A 19665-nucleotide genomic window follows, 5' to 3' on the forward strand; every position below is an offset into this window, starting at 1 on the left:
TCTTCAACATGTAGAAGGCGATCATTACGTGTTTGTTGACTTGATTTATAAATAAGCTGTATATCAACAGTAAATTATTTAAGAAGGGTCTTACCTGAAGTTGAAAGTTACTGCTGAAGGGGCGCCTAGGTGGCTCAGTCAGTTGGGGTCTGACTCTTGATTTCGGCTCACGTCATGATCTCACAGTTTGGGAGTTCGAGCCCCACATTGGGCGCTCTGCTGTCAGCACAGAGCCTGCCTCAGATCTTCTGTCTCCCTCTCTCTGCCCCTCCCCTGCTTGCACTCTCACTCTCTCAAATAAAGTAAACATAAAAAAATATATCACAAGAATCCATATTTAGAAAAAAGTTACTGCTGAAAACATCACTCAGGGAACCTAGGATGTAACACACATTCGTTGCTTTTGTTCTACAACATGAGCCATTAGCTTATCCAAGCTCGAAACCTGCCTGAATATTTTTTTTCATGTTTAGTTTTGAGAGAGAGAGAGACACAGTGCGAGCAGGGAAGGGGCAGAGAGAGAGACACACACAGAATCCAAAGCAGCTCCAGGCTCTGAGCTGTTAGCACAGAGCCCGGCATGGCGTTCAAACACACAAGCTGTGAGATCATGACTTGAGCTGAAGTCAGACGCTTAACTGACTGGGCCACCCAGGCTCCCCTAAACCTGCCTTCCTACTTTAGAACATCTTCCTTTTCTCTCCAGAGACTGAGCTTTAGAGAGTGAGAACCAGACAGGGGGAAGTCCCTTTTTTCTCTTCATTCAGAAGCAGAGGTTCGTTTTTGTAGAGCTCAAGGTGTGGAAGCCTCCAAGTTGCAGGCCATGCTGCCCAGTGGCTGGGGAGCACGAACAGCTGAAAAGCTGCTCTGACTTAGCATGGGCCCGCTTGCCCTAATTCACTTGTTGCCTGGAAAGCGTAGAAAAGTTATAATTCCTGCCCACAAGAGGCTCTGTGATGGAACTTATGTATCACCCTGCTGGTTCTCTCTGGATCAGGACAAGGTATAAATCAATAACCGCATATCACCTCTGGGCTTTAAAGTGCTGTTTCCTTTGCTGGCAACAGCAACAGGGGCGAGGTTGACCTGTTCCCCTTCACTGCTGTCCTTAGGGTTGTCCCCAGTCCTGACCCCTCAGCCAACCACAGACCGCTTTGCTCCCTCCTTCAGCGGGAAAATCCAGCGGGTGGGACACTCAGATGCCAGCCTTTTCCACGCGTACACACGTGTACCCCTGCCTCTTAGTCCATGTCTGCATGTGGAGGGAGGTATTGTCCGTGCACGCTTCCCCTTCTGCCTCTGCCTTTGTTCCCCGCTCTCCCATCCCCTTCAAGACTTGCCTCATCGCTTATCACCTAATCTCCTGGTTTCTGCAAAATTACTCCCTTTTACAGGCTCCTTTTCTTTTATTTATTTATTTATTTATTTATTTATTTATTTATTTATTTTTAAATTTTTTTCTTTTTAACGTTTATTTATTTTTGATACAGAGAGAGAGAGAGACAGAGCATGAATGGGGGAGGGGCAGAGAGGGAGGGAGACACAGAATCGGAAGCAGGCTCCAGGCTCTGAGCCATCAGCCCAGAGCCCGACGTGGGGCTCGAACCCATGGACCGCGAGATCGTGACCTGAGCCGAAGTCGGACGCTTAACCGACTGAGCCACCCAGGCGCCCCGAGGCTCCTTTTCTTTTAAACATGCTGAGTTACTCACATCCTAAAGTATGTTTCCTTTGGTTCAAGATCTGTCTTTTCTAGCCTTCCTCACATATCTCTTTGGTCCTGGTGATTATTCCCTTCTTTACGAACTCTGTTCCTTTGGCTTCCATGGCAACATGAATTTCCAGGTTCTCCTGCCACCTTCCTTCCTCCTTTGTGGGCTCCTCAGTCTCCTGTCCCCACCCTAATCCCTAACTGGAGGTGCTTCCCAGGAGTCCGCTGTCACCCTTGGTTCCCAGTCCACTTACCCTCAGGGCTTCAGATGCTGTCTCTGTGCGGGTGGCTCCCCAGTGTCCCTCTGGTGCGCTCTTAGAGCTTCAGAGCCCCTTGCTCTGGCCCCTGGGGGACGTCTGCCGGTGTCTCTCTCCTACCCCACGTTCAGGGTATGCAGACATCAACTCCCCATCCTCCTTTATGCCTCCTTTTCCCCTGTTTGCTCTCAGGAACCAGAGCACCACTGGCAACTCCGGCACCTTGGCTGGAACCCTGGGAGTCCTCCCCCTGGCTGCTCTCTCTGTTTCATTCTCCACATCTGATCAGGCTCTAGTTTTGCTGGTCTTCACTTTTCTGGATATTTCTTGACTATGTTCCCTTTGTCTGCACCATCACTGTGAGTCTTTGAAGAGTCAGATGCAGACTTGCTCTAGAGTTAGTGCTCAGTACATGCTGAATGACTGGGAAAGAAATGATCTCATTCCTGCCTCTTTAAAGGCAGTGGTTAAATTCGGAGCAGAATTTAATCTCTTTGGTGCTGGTGTGGCATATGGGATGTAGGAGGCCATGTCAGCCCTAGGGTTGGGGTGGAGAGGCATGGGGGAAGGAATTGACAGGGAATTTGGCCAGTGGGGTCCTTTGAAACCATCAGTAAAGTAGTACTGAAGTATGACTTAGTAGGAGTGGGTGCTACTATTTTGATAGCTCACTAAGTTTTGAGTAATGGAGACCAGTTCAGATCTGCATAGGCCAAAAAAGAAAAAGACATTTAATCTAAAGATAAAGGGGTGTTTCTCAGAATCTACTGGCAGGAATGGGACTAGGCCTCAGAAGCTAGAAACCTTCAGACACTTTTCTTTCATTTTCCTTCTGTACATCTCTTATTAGGTAGACCACTGGTCTTTGGTCCACTTGGCAGGTGCAAGTCCCCGGTGTTTGTGAGCGTGTGTGTTGCAGGGCCAGTCACCTCCAGGACGTGACTCTGTGAGCTGGCTGATTGGCTCAGCTGGTCTACTCCTAATCAAACTGTAGCCAGTGTGGGCTTGGGGCTTACAGGATCCGGAATACAAATATAGCCGCCAGGAGCCCGCTTCTGTGCATCTGAGGATGGAGGGCAGGTCCCAGAGGAGGGGGTAGTCACTGAGAGCTGGGAAGATCCCTTAGAATGGTTTTCCTAGAGATGCAAATGACTACTTTAGGGACGCCAGCTATGGCCCACGGGATCTGTGGCCATTCAACAGCTATGTCCGTCCTGTTTATCTCTCTGGTATGTCGATTTCAGAATTTGTTCATTCCCAAATAAGGAATTCCTTTGAAATAGTACCATGCCTTCTGTACTCCGGCATCCTGGACAATATACATCTGCTTGTCGTGTACTTTTCTGCAACAGTATTTTGACGTTAGACTCTGACTTTGTGTGGGGCTGCCCGGCTGGGTTTTCATGGAGGCTTTCTTACTGCAGTGATGAGAAGCAGCGTGGCCTGCAGTTGAATCTTTTAACTGACTTTATCTCTGTCATACCCAGGCTCAAAGCTGAAGGAGATCTTTGACAAGATCCACAACCTGCTCTCCGGAAAACCAGTTCAGTCTGGCGGGCGCTCTGTGTCCGTCACACTTAACCCACAGGGCCTGGATTTTGTCCAGTACAAGCTGGCAGAGAAGTTTGTGGTGAGAAACTTTGTAACCAGAGGTATGGGGATGGCCCTGTGTGCCGCCCTTCTGCTTCTCTCCAGAGTAACCAAGGGGTCCCGTCTCTGCTCCCGCAGAAACAAGGAGAGGAGGAGGTGGCCTCTCACCACGAAGCGGCATTCCCCATTGCGGTTGTGGCGTCTGGGATCTGGGAGCTCCACCCCCGAGTGGGCGACCTCATTCTCGCACATCTCCACAGGAAGTGTCCCTACTCAGTTCCCTTCTACCCACCTTTCAAGGAGGGAATGGCTTTGGAAGACTACCAGAGGTGAGGTAGTTTTTCTCCTCACTCACTCTCCCCGGGGTCTGAATAAAATACAGAGAGAACTGCGGTTTGCTCTCCCTCCCTTCACAACTCCTCATATGTACCTTGACTTTGTATCAGAGAATCCAGTGTCTTTTGTGCAGACTCGCTGCTTTGGGAATTTGTGGATTCAGCTGCAATAGTCAGTACAGTTTAAGAAAAAGAATATTGGATCTAGAATTAGGGGGCAGGAGGGGTCTTAGAATTTGGCCCTGCTTCATCATTTAATAGATTTGCAGAGTGGGGCAGTCACGTAAGCTCTTTGAGCATCATTTTCCTTATTTGCAAATGGGGGTCGTAACATCCATCAATCCTGTGAGTTTGGGGCTCCTGGCTGGCTCCTTCAGGAGAGTGTACAACTCTTGATCTTGGGGTTGTGAGCTCGAGCCCCACGTTGGTGCAGACAATGCTTAAAAACAGAATGTTAAAAAAAAATTTGTGAGTTTACCTCGCAAGGGTTATGTGATGATGCACAGATGTGATTGTGGATATGTGTGCTTTGCAAACAAAGTTTTCTGCAGAGGTAATGATATATAATCATATAAGAAGAATAATGCTAAAAATGGGTGCCTGGCTGCCTCAGTGGGTAGAGCATGCAACTCTTGATCTCGGGGTTGTGATTTCCAGACCCACATTGGGCCCTAGGGCTTATTTAAAAAAATAATAATATAAGGGGCACCTGGGTGGTTCAGTTGGTTGAGTGTCCAACTCTTTTTAAAAAATTCTTTTTAATGTTTATTTTTGAGAGAGAGAGAGCATGAGGCTTCAGGCTCTGAGCTGTCAGCACAGAGCCCGATGTTGGGCTCGAACCCATGAGCTGTGAGATGACCTGAGCCCAAGTCGGATGCTTAACCCACTGTCACCCAGGTGCCCCCAAAATTAACCGTCTCTTCATTTCGGTTCAGGTCATGATCTTGTAGCTTGTGGGATTGAGCCCTGTGTCAGGTTTTGTGCTGACAGCATGGAGCCTAGTTGGGATTCTCTCTCCCTCTCTCTCTGCCCCTCCCTACCCTCAAAATAAATAAATATTTAAAGTAACAATGCTAATAATAATGCTAAATGTAACAGTACTAGGTTGTTTCTTTTAGCCATAAAAAATAAGTGATTTGTCACCCTCACTTTGGCCTTGTCACATTGAATTTTTTCTTCCCACACAGGACCCTTGGCTACCAAGTGAAGGACTCCAAAGTGGAACAGCAGGACAACTTTCTAAAGCGCATGTCTGGGATGATCCGACTCTATGCCGCCATCATCCAGCTCCGGTGGCCGTACGGAGGCCGACAACAGGTGGTAGAAAAGACTTGCTCTCAAGAGAGAGGCCAGACTATATTCGTGTATTCTGTCCACAGGGACTATTGCCCTTCTTGCCAAGCGGGCAGTCTGGTTACATGATGATGTATTGTCGCTCCCTAGGTATGTTCTAGAGAAGTTGATGTTAACTATTAGGAAGTTTTGGACCATCAGAACCTTTTGTTCAGTGATTGAGTCAGCTGAGGCTTTAAAGAACTGAGTTTATAAGAGGGTCTGTGAGATGAGAGTCTGTGGTAAACCAGTCATTAAGGTTCTATAGAAGATTCTATTAGATGGAGTGAGTCTAAATGACAGGGTCAGGGCACCTGGGTGCCTCAGTCGGTTGAGTGTCTGACTCTTGATTTCGGCTCGGGTTGTGATCCACGGGTTGTGAGATCGAGCCCCACGTTTGGCTCCACGCTCAGTGCAGAGTCTGCTTCATATTCTCTCTCTGTCTCTGTCCCTCTTCCCCACTCGTGCTGTCTCTCAAAATAAAAATAAAAATGACACAGTGTCATTTTATTATTTATTTATTTCTAAGTAAGCTCTAGGCCCAACGTGGGGCTTGAACTCACAACCCTGAGATCAAGAGTTGCTCGCTCTGGGGCACCTGGGTGGCTCAGTCGGTTAAACCTCTGACTTCAGCTCTGGTCATGATCTCATGGTTCATGAGTTCAAGCGCACTTCAGGCTCTTTGCTGACAGCTTGGAGCCTGGAGCCTGCTTCTGATTCTGTGTCTCCCTCTCTGCCCCTCCCGTCCCCTGTTCATGCTCTCTCTTGAAAATAAATAAACACTTTTTTAAAAGTTATATTTATTTTAAATAATCTTTACATCCAATGTGGGGCTCAAACTCACGACCCTGAGATCAAGAGTCACATGCTCTTCTGACGAGCCAGCCAGGCCCCCCCAAAAGTAAATAAACAAACAAACAAAAAAAGGGTCGCTCGCTCTACCGACTGAGTCAGCCAGGCGCCCCGTCACTGTCATTTTAGACCTGGTTGGTGCCTCACATCACAGATGAGCAGATGGAGTCCCAGCGAGCTATAGTGACATAGTCAGTGACAAAGCCACGGCTGGGGTGCGGGTCTTCGACTTGCCAGCCTAGTGCTTTTCTCAAAGGATACAGATTAGAGATGGAGAAGTTAATGTACTCAGAGACCTAAGAGAAGGGAATGTAAGTTGATTGAATCCAAGTTTTTATTGTGTACCTGCTGTGTCCCACGTTCTGTGCTAAAGGTCCCAAGAATAATAAATAAACCTCTGTATGGATAACTGTTGGTCAGTGGACTCCCTGAAACCAGAGCTGTCAGATGTGGACTGAAGGGATCCTGTAGAGAATGTGTGGGTTCCGGTGTGTTGGGACATTTGAAAACAGAATTTGTTCGGCTTGTGCTGTGTCTGCCCTGCGGCCTGTGCTTGATTGAGATGATCTGGGGGTTCATGTCACTTAGAAATGGCTGGATGATAACGTTGGGAGTTTAGATCTCCGGATACAAGGAGAGCAAATCATGACCAAGTGTCTTCGCTCCCAGATTCACCCTCACGGCTTAAATCATGGCTGGCGCTGGTTGGCACAAATCTTAAATATGGAGCCCCTGTCAGATGTGACAGCCACTCTCCTCTTTGACTTCTTGGAGGTATGTAATGCAGTTATCACACGAGAGGGGGACAGTGGTTGAAGCAGCCTTGTGCCACTGCATGGCGTGAATCGGGAAGCAATATGGAAATAGGCTATTGGTGAACAGCATCAGGATCCAGTCTTACACATTTTTTCCCAAGTGCTAAAGACAAACCTGGCTTTTGGGTTTTCTTCCCACTGTGCTTTCCTTCTCTGTGCGGTTGTGTTCTCACGGTAAAGAAAAAACTGTACATCCCAGCACCAGCAAAAAGGGATGTTTGTTTTAAGGATAGAGAAGTGACTCCCAGAACCAAGGGTAGGATGTATGATTGACTCTCATGTGGGCCTGGAACTAGGAACTAGAATGTCACCAGGTACCAAGAGTCCCTTTGGGGCCACACGGTCCTTCTTGTGCTCTTCCCGTAGGCTGCTCATTCTTGCTCCTTAGGCCAGTTTTCTCTAGATCTCTGCACGGTGGAGAAGGTGGCCATCCTGGGCTATAGCCCTCTGCCTCAGTGCGGTCACCTAGTGTAGTGGAACTGGCGGCTCACTTTTGTAATCCCTCGTTCCCAGGAGAGCAAATATGATCAACCAGCCTTGACCACATATCTCCTTCATCCAGAAGGTTCTATACAGTCCTGTCTGCCTATGAAGGGCCACCACTGTAGAGTGAGGGTAAGGGTTTCTGTGGACAGGAGACATTTCTTAAAGGATAAAGGCTTAGGGCACATACCATAACAGATGTGGGCCATCGGGCCTATGATGCCAAATGCTTCCAGTCACCCTGGAGCTTCTGAAGTCACAGGACGTGAGCAGAGACCATGAATAAATTTGAGAACATGGTGGTGCCCTGCTTACTAAGGTTGGGAGGAACACCGCACCTTTGGAAAGGTTTCCATTCAGTAGACTCGAAGAAGAATAATTAAGTTAGACTCACATTCTCTGGTTTGTGAAAATACCTGGTTTCTTGGCTGTCTTATTTCACGGAGGTATTGTCCTATACAGACAAATGCTTCAGAAGAAGGTTGGGTCTTTCCATTTGTTCCCTTGCTTAGCTAGCTAAGTGGCATTGTGACTGAAACTCTTGGTAGGAGGGAAAGGCAAAGGGCTGGTGTGCTTTATGGGTCTTTGGGTCTCTTGGGTGAGTGTGAATTTGCCTTCTCCTCTCTGATGATGCCTGTCTTCCCCTGGAGGTGTGTGGGAATGCCCTCATGAAGCAGTACCAGGTACAGTTCTGGAAGATGATACTTCTCATCAAAGAGGACTACTTCCCCAGGTATGTGACCTGTTGAACAGACACCACGGGATTCAGTGAGTAAAACCCATGCTGTCGAATGCCCTTGGGTGCCTCTGGGTTTGACTCTGTTAAAAGCAGTTGTATTGGGGCGCCTGGGTGGCTCAGTCAGTTGAGCATCGGACTTCGGCTCAGGTCATGATCTCACAGCCCAGCTCGTGAGTTCGAGCCCCATGTCAGGCTCTGTGCTGACAGCTCAGAGCCTGGAGCCTGCTTCAGATTCTGTGTCCCTCACTCTCTGCCCCTCCCCCTCTCTCACTCTGTGTCTGTCTCTCAAAAAAAAAAAAAAAAGACCATCGTATTAAGTGTGACATCTTCTCCTATCCTTCTTTTTGATATTTGAGTAAGTGCTTTTGAACTCTAGTGAGAGTTTCTTAAACATTATTGGCTAAATGAAAAAATGAATTAGGAAGATTCTGGATTCAGATACCTGACATGTCTTTAACTCTGTTTTCCAAACTCCCCCAGCTAATCAGGGATGGTGATTACATGCGGTCGTGAATTAAACCCAAAGAGTCAAGCTCCCTTAATAAATCAGTTGGAGAAACTGATCTGTCGGCCAGTTTGCTTGACTGTCATGGCGTCTGCCTCTGGGTGCCCTTCTCATTCCTCTCAACACTGTCATTTCGGGGGGCGGAGAGAGACCTTGGCAGCACCCATCCTGTCTGCTCACAGAGATCTTGGAAAGGAACGTCCTCTCCTTCATCCCCTGGTTTGAAAAGAAGGCTGAGACCATTTGGAAGAATGACAGCATCCTTGGTCCAAAAGACCTCTGCCCAAGTCGTTTGATCTCCCCCTTCTCCTGCTTCCCGTAGATCGGCAGTGCCCCTAACTCCTCTAAAAGGGACGGGGCAATCATAGCTGTCACTTGCGTATTGTCTTCCTCTTCCTACAGGATTGAAGCCATCACAAGCTCAGGACAGATGGGTTCCTTCATACGCCTCAAGCAGTTCTTAGAGGTAAGAGGTCCTTAGATCAACATGTCTCGAGCTGTTGTTGACCTTGAAGGCGCCTGTGTCTGACAAGTCCTGGACCTCTGTGCTCTCGGATTACAGTCTCTTCCTATTTTTTTTGAACCTTACTTTTTTGTCCAGGATTCCCCTTAACATTAAGGGTTGCTGTTTCGTCATCCTAGATGTCACTGTCCCTACTGCCTGTGGGGAAGCTATCCTAAGGGATGAATAAAATATCCTTAATGAATCTGGTCTCACTGATACATGTTTTTGTTTTGCGGGATTTTTTTAGTTTATGTATTTATTTTTGAGAGAGAGAGCATGAGCACAGAAGTGGCAGAGACAGAGGGAGAGAGAATCCCAAGCAGGCTCCACGCTGTCAGAGCCTGACGTGGGGCTCAAACCCACAGAACCGCGAGATCATGACCTTGCTTAACTGACTGAGCCACCCAGGCGCCCCTCGCTGATATATGTTTTACAGGCTGGCCAGGGTTCCTTTCTCAGTGTCTGGCCAGGGGAACTGGGAAATTTGGTCACTTTTTCTCTATGACAAGAGACTGCACTTTCGGCCAGACTCCTCCCCTGTTTCTAAGTGCTGAAACCCTCTTTAAAGAGGTTAAGTATGACAGACACCGTAGAAGCCTCTGGTGGGTCTGCCAAGACAGCCCACTGACTTCCACTTTCCAGTAGCCCAGTGGGCAAACGGGGGTCGCGAAGGACAAGGCCGGGCGCTGGGAAACGAGGCGGGGGCAGCATGACCAGCAGCATTCCCCTTGTCCTCTGCTGCAGTTCATACAGAAGCAGGAGTCTTCTGCACCGCCATTGGTCTTTTCCCGGTGTTGACCACTGTCCCGTGGGACTTAAGCTTGCTGTCCCTCAAAGCTTCCAGCTGGTAATTGTGGGAAGGCACGTTACCAGAAAATCATTGTTTTCTCCATCTTTCCCTGACCAGAAATGTTTGCAGCGCAAGGAGATTCCTGTCCCCAAGGGCTTTCTGACCTCCTCCTTCTGGCGTTCCTGATGGCACCCCGGCGCCCACCATCTCTGTTCTGTTGCAGAGGGACAGTAATAAAGCAACTGAAAACAGCTGCATTTGGGAGAAGTCCTATCAGATTTAGAAATCTACCAACCTGTGCTTTTATATATTTGTACCCATGACTAGGAGAGGAGATCGTTCAGGGGTCCCAGAATCTAGGAGGTCTCTCGTAGGTTGGACAGTCCTTAAGGGATCCACATGACAGAGTAAATGGAATCGGCTTTTCTCACTTCTACAAATATGGTGAGGTGTTTAGTTCTTGGTCTCATCCTTCATTTCCTTTGTCTCTGCTGTCTTTCAGAAAGTAGGTGGTACCTTAACCATTTCCCTCTGAGCTGAAGTAAGCCCCCCACGCCTACTCCCCCGCCCTGCTGCCCCTCCCCAGAGTACAGGTTAATAGTTGAGGCCCAAATGCTTACATGAAAGTCTGGGCTATGGTGGTTTTGTTTTCTCAGCTTGTGGAGTAATCGTAAATTCAGGGGAAATGCCTGATGCAGACGTGGATTAAGCCCCAAATTGTATCAGAGATAGTTTAGCATCCGGGATTAGGACTGTTGATACATGTCATATTGAACAGGAAGCACTGTTTGTCCTTTTAATTGGGACTTTGCCCCCTGAAGGACTAGGGGTGCAGGAGCCAGAGCAGGTGTGGGGTTTTGTTTGTTTATTTGTTTGTTTCTGAATTTGAATTAAGTTGAGCTGAGATGGGTTTGCAACACTATACAAGAGCCGAGCATCTACAGGCAATGATTCAGGGGTTAAATGAAGGTGTTCGGGAGGAACTGAGAACTGCTTTATAATTGTTTACATGTCCTGAATGAAGAATGATGATAGATTTGCCTGAATAAAGCCACGACAGAAATTCAGAACCCGGCTGTTCAGATAAGAATTGAGATTTGTTTTACAAAAGACTCGCCGTCTTTTGTAGTGCAGAGGTAGGGATATACCCCTCTGTACCACCTGTTGTGTGTGGGGATGTGTTTTGGGGAGTGGGGTATTCCCTGGTACTCCTGAGTGGCTTGAAGTAACACACTATGAATTGTTGACTATGGTGCCAAAAAATAAGTAATAAAGCTTGATTTTAAAAAACCCACTGCTGGTTGATGTGACCAATTTCCTCTGCCCTGAGCTGTGTACATCACAGCTGTGTGCATGGTCAGGCACAGGCCTAGCTATAGAATGGTATATGTTCCTCCCTATTTTGTCTTCTTGACCTTCACCTAGGAAGATTTTTCTTTCTGTCATTCCTTTTCCGGAATTATGTACCTGACCTTGTTTCATCTAGCAGAAATGGAAAAGTACTGAAGTCTTTTCATGTGGATACAACAGAATGAACTCTGGGGAAGGCGTCAGAAGACTTGGTGAATTCACTTTTAGGTTTCGTGGCCTTGGGTGGGTCATTCTCTGAACCTCAGGATCACCACCCCTGCAAAAACACACGACGGGGATTAGTCATGAGATGAGCAGTTTTCAGTGCTCTGTAGCTTCCCAGCCAGTGTGTCGGCACAGATCTCCCCCTGTGGGGCCTGAGGTGGGCGGAGCCCCCAAGGCCAGTTGTTATTTGCACTTGCCCTCTTACCTGTGCTTTACAGATGGCATTATTGTCCATGTATCATGACAAGAAACAGGTCAGGGAGCACTGACCTAGTGTTGAGTGGACGGGGCCTGGCCCTATAGTCAAGGTCAACATAGGGAGGCTTTGTGCAGATTTTATTTATTTATTTTTAAATTTACTATCTTCGTCATTTTATATTTTTATAATTTTTTTTTAACATTTATTTATTTTTGAGACAGAGAGAGAGAGCATGAACGGGGGAGGGTCAGAGAGAGGGAGACACAGAATCTGAAACAGGCTCCAGGCTCTGAGCTGTCAGCACAGAGCCCGACGCGGGACTTGAACCCACGGACCGCGAGATCATGACCTGAGCTGAAGCCGGATGCCCAACCGACTGAGCCACCCAGACGCCCCTGTGCAGATTTTAAAAAGGCATCCTTTCCTTCAAGATGCTACTGCCATCTGCTGGAATAGAACCACGAATCCGTGGTAGCCCAAGGTGCAGGGGGCCTAGAGAGTCTGCATGGCTTTACGTGGAGCCCTAAGAGAACCCCGTGATCCTCTGTACCACAGCATTTTGGCTATATGTGAGCTATAGTGCAGTCCTAGGTACGATCATCTACGGGAAAGCTCCAAAAGTGAAAGGTGAAAAATCACCGGACAAAATGATCGCCGAGGGCCGTTCCACTTTGAAATTTTTTTTAATGTTTATTTATTTTTGAGAGAGAGCACAAGGAGGGGAGGGGCAGAGAGAGAAGGAGACCCAGAATCCGAAGCAGGTGCCAGGCTCCCAGCCGTCAGCACAGAGCCCGACGCGGGGCCCAAACCCATGAACCATGAGATCAGGACTTGAGCCAACGTCGGACGCTTAACTGACTGAGTCACGCAGAAGCCCCAGGCTGTTTCACTTTGAATCCACTAGTCCACAGAAAACACCTCTCCTGTTATTTGAATGTTCTTTCTCCAGACATGTTTAACAGTCCTGCACATGTCACTTGATGCTTGGAATTCCTGATAGGTTCTTGATGGTAAACCAAGAAAGGAGAGCATTAAGGAAGCCAGGTTTTTGATACTCTGATAGTGTTGCCTTCAGAGATACTGATTGCCAGCTGATAGATGCAACCCCTGGTGGCCAGTAGCATCAGATTCCTCTGAGTGGAATACTAAGGCCTGCATCCAGTTTTTAAATTCAAGTACTCACTTGCCTGCTTGCTTCCTTTTAAGCTTGACCTCATTTCTCAGGCTGACTGCCCATATTTTTGTTGTATCATTGTCCTACGTCATTTTTAATGTTTATTTGTTTTTGAGAGAGAGAGAGAGCACGAGCCAGGGAGGGACAGAGAGAGAGGGAGACACGGAATCCGAAGCAGGCTCCAGGCTTCAAGTTGTCAGCACAGAGCCTGACGCGGGGCTCGAACCCGTGAACCTCGAGATCATGACCTGAGCCGAAGTCAGACTCAACCAACTGAGCCACCTAAGTGCCCCATGTCCCTACATCATTTTAAAACAAATTTGATGATGAGTTGAAAATTCCAACAGGAGAGAACCCCTGCACATCCCTTGGATAGAAGAATGGAATTGTTCTGGAGAGTTCCTTCCCCTACTCTTCAAGCTTCCTGCAATGAAAGCAGTGACCTAACTAGGTTTGGGTGTCTTCCGTCTTAGTGCTAGGACAGCCAAGGGAGCCGCAGAGCTTCATACAGGTGCCTCAGCAGGCCTGGCCTCTCACATCCCGTTTTTTTTGTTTTTTGTTTTTAAATGTTTATTCATTTTTGAGAGGGTGTGAGTGGGGAAGGGGCAGAGAGAGAGAGAGAGGGAGACACACAATCTGAAGCAGGCTCCAGGCTCTGAGCTGTCAGCGCAGAGCCCGACATGGGGCTCGAACTTGTGAATCAGCCAGATCATGACCTGAGCCAAGTCAGACACTTAATTGACTGAGCCACCAAGGCACCCCTAGGCCCCATTTAAAAAAGATAGCATTTATACAGATGATATATTCAAGAAACATTTTTCTTGTAGCTTCTTCAGGATGCTTAACACTAAATGTAGTACATGATCCTGAATTGGAACCTGTAACAGAAAAAAAATCTTTGTGTGTTGTCTTATAAAGGACACTTGGTCAATTGGCAAAACTTAAATAGGTCTTACTTTTTTTTTTTAAATGTTTAGTTGTTGGGGGGGGGGGGGGCGAGTGGGGGAGGGGCAGAAGAGCCAAAGCAGGCTCCGTGTTGACAGCAGAGAGCCCGATGCAGGGCTTGAACTCATGAACCGTGAGATCATGACCTGAGCTGAAGCCGGACACTTAACTGACTGAGCCACCCAGGCACCCAAAACTTGAATAAGGTCTGTGAGTTAGGCAGTAGTATTATGTCAAGATCAATTTCCCGATTTTGATCATTATACTGTGGTCATAAAAATGAATATCCTTGGGGCACCTGGGTGGCTTAGTCTGTCGAGTGTCCAGCTTCGGCTCAGGTCATGATCTCAGGGTTTGTGAGTTCAAGCCCTGCATCGGGCTCTCTGCTGTCAGTGCAGAGCCTGCTTTGGATCCACTCTGCCCCTTCCCCACTCACACTGTCTCAAAAATAAATAAACATAAAAAAAAAAAAAATCCCTGTTCTTAAGAAATACTCATGAAGTATTTGGGAGTAAGTAAATGTGTCTGCAACTTATTCTCAAACAGTTCAGGTAGACAATATATGTCTACTGTGTATGTAAGTATACACATACACAGAATAATAAAGCAGATGTGTCCAAATGTTAACAAATGGGGGGGAATCTGTGTGAAAGGTATATGGGATTTCCTTCTATTTTTGTAACTTTCTGTAAACTTGGAATTATTTCAAAAATAAAAAATCTGGGCGCCTGAGCGGCTCAGTCAATTAAGCATCCAACTCTTGATTTCAGCTCAGGTCATGAACTCACGGTTCTGAATTCTAGCCCCAAGTCAGTGTCTGCATCGCGGAGCCTGCTTAGGATTCTCTCTCCCTTTTTCTCTGCCCTTCCCCCACTCATGCTTGATCGCGCACACTTTCTCTCTCTCAAAATAAACAAACTTTAAATTTTTCGAAAAGGCAAAAGGTGAACCTCCCCCTCCCCCCCCAAAACTCCAAACAAACAAAAGTCATGGGTACAGTTCTGATGAAGTGACAAAGTCAAGCTCTAGAACCTACAGTCCTGAGAACAGGGCTTTGGTGATGGTTACCTTGAAGCCAGCATCTCATAAGCAGGGTGAAAAGTTGAATGAATAGATTTTGCAAAATGCTTCCTACTTAAAGTGAAATAGGTGACTTGGTAGAAATTTTTTTTTTAATGTTTATTTTTGTGAGAGCATGAGTAGGGGAGGGGCAGAGAGACACACACAGAATCCAAAGCAAGCTCCAGGCTCTGAGCTGTCAGCACAGAGCCCGACATGGGGCTTAAACTCACAAACTGCGAGATCATGACCTGAGCCAAAGTCAGAAGCTTAACCAACTGAGCCAGCCAAGCGCCCTGGTAGGAGTTTAATTCATGGAGGATGTGATTTACATCTTGGGAGAGCTTTGGTTTGAGCTAAAAGTTCTGGGAGCTCGGAAGATAGATCCATTTCATTTAGGTCAGCTTTGCCCTGCGAGTTTTTCGTGCAGGATTCTAAGAAAGAGTTAGGGTGTCAAAGAAGTTTGGGAATGACTGTGCTGAAGGTAAACCAGGCAGAGTTGTGAATAAAATAACGGCAAGGCCACCTGGGTGGGTCATTCAGTTGAGCAGTGGACTCTTGGTTTCGGCTCAGGTCATGATCTCATGGTTCATGAGTTTGAGCCCCATGTCAGGCTCTGCGCTGACAGTGTGGAGCCTGTTTGGGATTCTCTCCCTGCCCTCCCCCACTCTTTTTTTTTCAAGAATAAATTAATTTAAAAAATAAGAAAGACCAAACGTTGGTATTTGTTGAAACTGGTGATGGGCATAGGGAGGTTCGTTGTCCTGTTTACTAGATTTATCTTTGAAATCTTCCATTATAATATGTTTAGATAATAAAGGGGAAAAAACAAAAGGACTTTCTTGTGCCAGACTTATTGGTAACTATGTTTGTTTGGATTGTTAACCTCCAGGAGTGTGCAGTGTTTCCCCAACTGACTGTGGGACTCCTTTTTCCAGGGCTTCTCAGGTCTAGTATTTCTGGGAAAACACTTTTTGAAATGCTTTACTTGGAGGTAAAGGTAGTCAAGAAAGTATCTTGAGACTGTATTCGATCCAGATACTTAAAGCTATACAGAGCTTTTTTTAAAAAAAACAATTCTTGGGGCACCTGGGTGGCTCAGTTGGTTAAGTGGCCGACTTCGGCTCAGGTCATGATTTCACGGTTCGTGAGTTCGAGCCCTGCGTCGGGCTCTGTGCTGACAGCTCAGAGCCTGGAGCCTGTTTTGGATTCTGTGTCTCCCTCTCTCTGACCCTCCCCCGTTCATGCTCTGTCTCTCTCTGTCTCAAAAATAAATAAACGTGGGGCGCCTGGGTGGCGCAGTCGGTTAAGCGTCCGACTTCAGCCAGGTCACGATCTCGCGGTCCGTGAGTTTGAGCCCCGCGTCAGGCTCTGGGCTGATGGCTCGGAGCCTGGAGCCTGTTTCCGATTCTGTGTCTCCCTCTCTCTCTGCCCCTCCCCCGTTCATGCTCTGTCTCTCTCTGTCCCAAAAATAAATAAAAAAAACGTTGAAAAAAAAATTAAAAAAAAAAAAGTAAATGTTAAAAAAAAATTTTTTTTAATTCTTTTTTTTTTTAAGTTTATTTATTTTTAGAGAGAGAAAGCATGAGCAGGGGAGGGGCAGAGAGAGAGGGGAGGATCCGAAGCGGGCTTCATGCTGACAGCAGCCAGCCCGATGTGGGGCTTGAATTTACAAACTGTGACACTTAACCAACTGAGCCACCCAGGCACCCCTATAAAAGAGATTTTTTTTTAAAATGAGAATAAAATGTCCAAAAATCCCTTTATTCTGGGTACCCACTGTGACCATTTCTTCAGTTCTCTCTGTGTATGTACGCATTTATGCAAATATAGTTCTTAAGCAAATAGACTTGGTACTCATGTTGTTCTGAAACCTGCCATCACTCAGTAATATCTTGGATACTTTTCAGGTCCATCAGTGTGAACTGTATCACAATATGGTCTGTTGAACTTACGAATCAGAATGAACCATTTTTCAGTTGGTGACTAATTGTTTTCGATTTTTTACAATTATTAGCATTCTTCTTTTTTTTTAAGTTTATTTATTTATTTGAGAGAGAGCACGAGTGGGGCAGGAGCAGAGAGAGAGGGAGAAGTAGAAACCCCAGCAGGCTCCGTACCACCAGTGCAGAGCCCCATGCGGGGCTCAAACCCACAAACCGTGAGATCGTGGCCTGAGCTGAAGTTGGATGCTCAAGCGACTGAACCACCCACGTGCTCCTCTTTTCTTTTTTTAAACGTCTTATTTTTAAGTAATCTCTACACCCAATGTAGAGATGTGTGCTTAAACTCACAACCCTGAGATCTAGAGTTGCACACTCCACTGGCTAAGCCAGCCAGGAATCTCTGCTTTGTTTATTAATTACGGTAAAATAGACAGCATTCAAAAGTTACCATTTCAGCCATTTCTCTTTTTTTTAATTTTTTATTTTATTTTTTTTTTTTTAAGAGAGAGAGGGGCAGAGAGAGAGAGTGGGAGACACAGAATCCTAAGCAGACTCCAGGCTCTGAGCTGTCAGCACAGAGCCCGACACGGGGCTTGAACCCACGAACCACAAGATCATGACCTGAGCCGGAGTTGGACACCGGACTGAGCCACCGAGGAGCCCCGGCATATTGATGTCTGACTGTCATGGTGGTCCATGTCCAGAACTTTTTCTTCTTGCAAAACTGAAATCCTGTACCCATTAAACACTCATTCCCCCATCCTCCTCTCCCCTCTGCCCCTGGCAACCCCTGCTCTACTTTCTGTCTCTATAAATACTGTTCTAGGGACCTCAAGTAAGTGGAATGATGCTGTATTTATCCTTTTGTGTCTGGTTTATTTCACTTAGCATAATGTCCTCTGTGTTCATCCACTCACTGTGCTCCTTGCCAGTTCTGACAGGGCAGAATGTCACCTGGGAAGAAGTGCAGTTCACTTGCCCGCATAACTTCTCAGTCAATACCTTTACTGGGAGGAAAAATAGTGGAAGTGCTTGTGCTTGGTGACTGCCTTGCGAGTGGAGGGGGAGGCAGATTGGGAGGGAGAGATGGAGACCGGGAGAGGGAGGCAGAGGGAGATTCTCCAGGGAGACTGGGCGAGTAATTTTCCATGGCTGGAACGAGTGAAAACATGGTTACATTTTGTGTATTTCCAATCAGTTGACCTCTTGAATTGAAAAGGTATTGGGACTACCCGGCATCCAGGTGTAGGGTGCATATCAAACCTTTAGAGAACTGGGGGAATAGAAAAAGGAGCTCAGAATTCAGTCCCTACCCCCTGCTGTTCAGGAGGTCACTGAGAACCTGGAGTTGATTGCTATACCGGCCAGTGTTTTTTGTTGTTGTTGTTGTTGTTGTTGTTTGTGTTTTTGTTTTCTGTTGTTTTTTTCCCTGAATGAGTTTCTCTCCAAAAACAAAGAGGGCCATTATCTGCTTTGTCACCTCCCTCTCCCTACACCTGACAGAGTGTTAGGCATCTGGTGAAACTGGTGGGAGGTGAGGTAGGCAGACAATAGGACACATAAAGAATGGCTTTTGCAATGTCTCATTTCCAGTGCCAAGTACAGAATGGGGTGGGTAAGTGAGTGGGACGTGTAGAGGGCCAGAGATAATGGGTTTTGGCCATGTCTCAGATCAGACAAAGGATCAACGAATAAGATTTTAGTTTCTGTACTAATACCAAAGCTCTCAAATCTGTTTTGCATCTGGTAAAAGCAACAAAACCCCCATTTCACCAGGAGGCTGGAGTGATTTAAAAGAAAAATCCTCCCTTTTTATAGCCCCTGCCCACGGCCTTGAGATCCATTCCTTGCTGGAGCAGGTCTTAGAAATTTTGGAGAGCTATGATTGTGTAAGCCATTTTGTACCCAGAGCTGAATATGTGATTAAACATTTTGCTGCTACCCGCTGGAGAAGAGGCTGTCGACGCCATCAACTGTTCCAGAAACGCACACCCCAGGGAGGAGTTACCCAGTCCTGTTTTCTCTATATAGAAGATTGCAGGAAATGCCTCTTAGCTCCTACGTTTTTCCTCTAGATTCTGCAAAGCTGCTTCTGGGGTGTGGCCACTCCTTTTTTTTCTCTCTACTCTGATGGGATGAGGGAACAGGAGAATTTTTCCTATCATCGCTACAGCCAGGGCAGTTTAGAAACCAGACTGTGGATCCCAGGCACAGTGGAAGAAGGACCAAACTGCAGAGGACCAGGAAGCTGAGGGCTGGGCCTGGGCCCAAGTTCTGGTGCAATGCCCAGTGCCTTTGTATTTCCTTAAAGAGGAGGGCTGCTGGGTAACCAGAAGGCTGAGGCCTTCCGGACTGCAGGGTTCCTGGTCTGCCTGACTGCACAGGAATGATCTGGGTGTTACTCCCAATGGCTGCAGCCCAGCTGTCACTGGAGTGGGGGTGGGGAAAGGGCTTCCCAGCAGAGGACTTTGGGCTACACAACAGAGTTTAGAGCCAGGCCCTTGAACGGCTAAGGCTGTAAGGAACAGAAACTCCAGAAATCCTCTTGGTTTATCTTTTTTTAGCAGCTCGGCATCCATCATCGCAGTGCCCCCCTTTCCTAGGGGAAGGCAACAGAGCATACAGTTTAAGAGAAGGTTCTGGGGCGCCTGGGTGGCTCAGTCAGTTAAGTGTCTGACTTCGGCTCAGGTCAGGATCTCGCAGTTGGTGAGTTCGAGCCCCGCGTGAGGCTCCATGCTGACAGCTCAGAGCCTGGAGCCTGCTTTGGATTCTGTGTCTCCCTCTCTCTCTGTCCCACCCCCACTAGTCCTCTCTCTCTCTCTCAAAAGTGAATAAACATTAAAAAAAAAAAAT

At 47.1% G+C, this 19665-nt stretch overlaps 1 protein-coding gene across 2 annotated transcripts in view; it reads left to right on the forward strand.

Moving 5' to 3' along the window:
• Window positions 1–11208, forward strand: part of GLE1 (GLE1 RNA export mediator) — a 31157-nt gene extending 19949 nt beyond the window's left edge. The window contains exons 10-16 of one of the 2 annotated variants that reach the window (XM_042914324.1): window positions 3456–3598; window positions 3697–3887; window positions 5081–5210; window positions 6747–6851; window positions 8026–8108; window positions 9022–9085; window positions 10032–11208. In XM_042914324.1, the coding sequence (XP_042770258.1) occupies window positions 3456–3598; window positions 3697–3887; window positions 5081–5210; window positions 6747–6851; window positions 8026–8108; window positions 9022–9085; window positions 10032–10100 (785 nt within the window). In that variant the 3' untranslated portion in view covers window positions 10101–11208. The remainder of the gene's footprint in view (window positions 1–3455; window positions 3599–3696; window positions 3888–5080; window positions 5211–6746; window positions 6852–8025; window positions 8109–9021; window positions 9086–10031) is intronic. The other variant, XM_042914325.1, reaches the window with a different exon arrangement.
• Window positions 11209–19665: the final 8457 nt, after the last annotated feature.

This window comes from Panthera leo, chromosome D4 (assembly GCF_018350215.1).
Source record: "Panthera leo isolate Ple1 chromosome D4, P.leo_Ple1_pat1.1, whole genome shotgun sequence".
NCBI lineage: Eukaryota > Metazoa > Chordata > Mammalia > Carnivora > Felidae > Panthera > Panthera leo.